At 42.6% G+C, this 3268-nt stretch overlaps 1 protein-coding gene across 1 annotated transcript in view; it reads right to left on the bottom strand.

The window, feature by feature from the left end:
- LOC108789711 (zona pellucida sperm-binding protein 3-like) overlaps positions 1-3268 on the bottom strand; it is a 9546-nt gene that overhangs the window by 5623 nt on the left and 655 nt on the right. Inside the window, exons 2-5 of the mRNA XM_018559792.1 lie at positions 2245-2363; positions 2039-2142; positions 758-935; positions 83-203 (exon numbers count right to left, since the gene is read on the bottom strand). Of these exons, the coding sequence (XP_018415294.1) occupies positions 83-203; positions 758-935; positions 2039-2142; positions 2245-2363 (522 nt within the window). The remainder of the gene's footprint in view (positions 1-82; positions 204-757; positions 936-2038; positions 2143-2244; positions 2364-3268) is intronic.

Below are 3268 nucleotides of genomic sequence, written 5' to 3'. Positions count from 1 at the left end.
TATATATATATATAATAAAGTTAGTCAGAGATTCATAATGTGCCCTAATTGACACCCAACACCTAAAAAGAAGAATTCTTACCATAGATGAGTTTACATCAACGAACTTGAAAGCATCAACTGTAAATTGAATCTTATTCTGTTGGATCCTTGGAGTTAAGAAAGCAGAGCTTGAATCTTCTTGCTTGCCATCGATCAGACACCTTAATACCAAAAAGGTTTTAACTCAAGTGCATGGAAACCCTCTTTTCTCCACCCGGAGTGAGAACCGAGCAGAGATTTTACATAATTTCCATCATACTGGAGGAGACTTGCATTGTACAGCACTAAATCAAACAGGTCAGTACAAGGAAGCATAGACAATGGTTTATGTGTGGCACACTGAAAAAAATTTAATTTTATTGCAGAGCACAGTAGGCAACATTGACTCAAACAAGTTACCAGGGCTGGTTATATAGTTTTAGGTAAAAATGTATGTTTGAAATGCATAACTGCTAATGGCCAGACTTTCCTTAGACAATCAGACGTACCTGCAAGTGGCTTCTTAATGGCCACACATCTCATTTGTTTGAAAAGTTCTTATTAGTTTACACATCACAGTCCCAAGCCAAATTAAGACTGGGAGTACATTAACCCTTCTACAGAAATGTGTTTAGGATGCCCAGAGCGGCATCTACATGGTCCAGTGATGAAAGCCAGTTTTGGACCACCGCTGTCAACAGCATGATGTAATTATCCCACTTCAACCAGTACTTACCCATTGAAAGCAATGATTTCATAAGAAGGTCCTTGTGTAGCATCAGGCTGCAATGTGGCCACACATCGGTCTACAAGTATTCTCATGGGAATATGGTTGTCTGTGTCCACAGAGGCTTCTATATGTAGAGGTTCTCCCAGGTCAAAGACAATAGAAAGACTGGGACCAGTCCATTCATCTGCAAGAAAAAAAAAAAAAAAGCTATATAGTCAAAAACACTCCACACAAAAGCCAGTTTATTTTATTGCTAAAGGGTCTCTTCCTTCATTGCTGGACTCTGAACTCCTCCAATGCCCATGTAATACATTGTCTTGACTGTCTTAGGGGCCATATATTCAGCCTCTAAGGATAGTGTATGCTTCGGCCATCTTTTTTTTTTTTAAATAAAGCAAGACAATATACAACTAATCTCAGCATATTGATCCACTTCATTTATGGGCTATGATGCACATACAGTATGATCCATGAAGCACAGTATAACATTTTACCATACATGAAATGTGAATTATGAATATATTAAAGGGAAATGTCTCATTCTGATAGAACAAAGCAGTTACAGCCAGTCTTACTGTGGGGTGTCCCATTTGGGAAGAGTCACCCATCTATTGTACTCATGGCCATTATCAGAAAAGCCCAAACTTAGCATGGTCACCAAAGAGGCAAGGGTGAAATCTTCCAAGAGGACACCTATAACAGGGTCTTAACCCTAACTGAGACGTGTCTTTCAAATGTCAAGTCTCTAGAATGCATAAAGTGAAGTCTGCTAAAAGTAGTAACCTTACTCTATGGGTACAGAGACTTAACCCTACAGTACATGGATGGCCAAATTGCATACATGATTAAACCCTACATCTGCAAGTAGGGAGCATGTCCTTTAAAATCAGGATGTAGTTATTTCTTTTACACACAAAGATCATAAGACATGCTTAGAGGAAAGCTAGACCTGACCCAAGACATGCTTAGAGGAAAGCTAGACCTGACCCAATTTACTAAGTGAACATGTTGAGCGCACAGACTTTGGCTGTGATTCAAGGCAGAGGGGCAAAAGCAAAAAAAAAAAAAAAAAAAGCTATGGGTTAGCAGCAGTGGGCTATTAGGTGATAACAGTAAAAGTTTTTGTCCTGTCTGGTAAATATTATCCAGGCCAGTCAAATAATTTGATGTAATTCCAAAGATAGCAAGCTTATGGTCACCCATTTCTGAGAGGCTTGTTCCTGATCTATGGATACGTTTACCCTATGGCACAAAAAAAAAAAAACCATGGAACCTTGTTCAACTCACCATTCATTAAACGCATGGAAAAGTTTAGTTTCTGTACATAAGTTGCAGTAGAACGGAAAGGGAACCAGGTTGGATGTATGGCCTCACTGCTTACATTGTCATGCCTACAGAGAGACAAGTGAAACTCATGATCACCAAGCCCAGAAGTTAGAATCCTTCTCAAGCAAGTATGATAAACACAGCAGGATTTCTTTTCGGTGGCTCACCTGGGGTAATAACACTTGATAGGAATCACAGCAGAGTTGGTCCTGGTGATTGGCAGATTACTTGCAGGAGATGGGTTGTAGGTCAGAAAAGTGCTGTACATCAGCATGTCCACAGTCATCTGCAACACATCACAAAATCATTGCATTTGAAGTTAAAAAAAACAGGAATTCTGCCAGGAGAAATGCCATGTAGTCTCTGGAGAGCATGCAAGACAGGCAGCTGCAGGAGGTCAGCAGCCCTGAGATGCAACCTTTAGGCCCTTGGTTCTCAACTGGTGGGTCGTGACCCAAAAGTGGGTTGTGACCCCGTGTTCAGTGGGTCGCCGCATGCCTTCCACTTTTCTAGGCGAGAGGCTCCTCAGCTTCCCCCTAGCGCAGCACCGTCAGTTCTCGCACCGAGCAACAATTCAAAATATGCTGCCCGGTGCCAAGTGTCAGCTTGAGGTGGGCTGGGGGGGTATGGCTACGAGGGAGCACCATACATACGTGCATTGCTTACAGCTCTCTCACGTGTCTTATGAAGGTGCCTGAACCAGAGTGACATCATATTCTGGCTCTCGGCACCTCTAAAGGGCACGCAAGGGAGCTCTACAAGCCATGCACATATGGATGGAGCTCCATTACAGCACAGCAGTCCACACTGGACCCCAGGCTGAGGATCCACTCCAGTTCTAGTGCATTCCATTGCAGTGCGACCAGGGTCGCGACTGAATGACCAAGGACACATGTGGGTCCTGAGATTAGAGGTTGAGAATCACTGCTTTAGGCAGCGATTTGAAAAAGATTTCCAAAGCCATGCAAGTGCTCATTATACACAGGCTGTAGTCTGAGCCTATTAAGAAACATACATGGAAGCTCCAGTCGCTGAATTGTTTTAGAGACAGGCACTTCAAGGCCAAGCCATCTTTCCAGACCCGACTTTCCAATATTATCACCCAGAAAGATGCAGGACAGGACTTTAAAATGTACTGGATGCATGCTAGTTCTGACTTGCTATGGAGCAAAGCAGTGCAGTGACAAAAGC

This window comes from Nanorana parkeri, unplaced genomic scaffold, assembly GCF_000935625.1.
Source record: "Nanorana parkeri isolate BGI_ZX_2015 unplaced genomic scaffold, ASM93562v1 scaffold416, whole genome shotgun sequence".
Lineage (NCBI taxonomy): Eukaryota > Metazoa > Chordata > Amphibia > Anura > Dicroglossidae > Nanorana > Nanorana parkeri.
The sequence above is the reverse complement of the archived record's forward strand: the minus strand, read 5'-3'. Positions and strand labels throughout refer to the sequence as shown.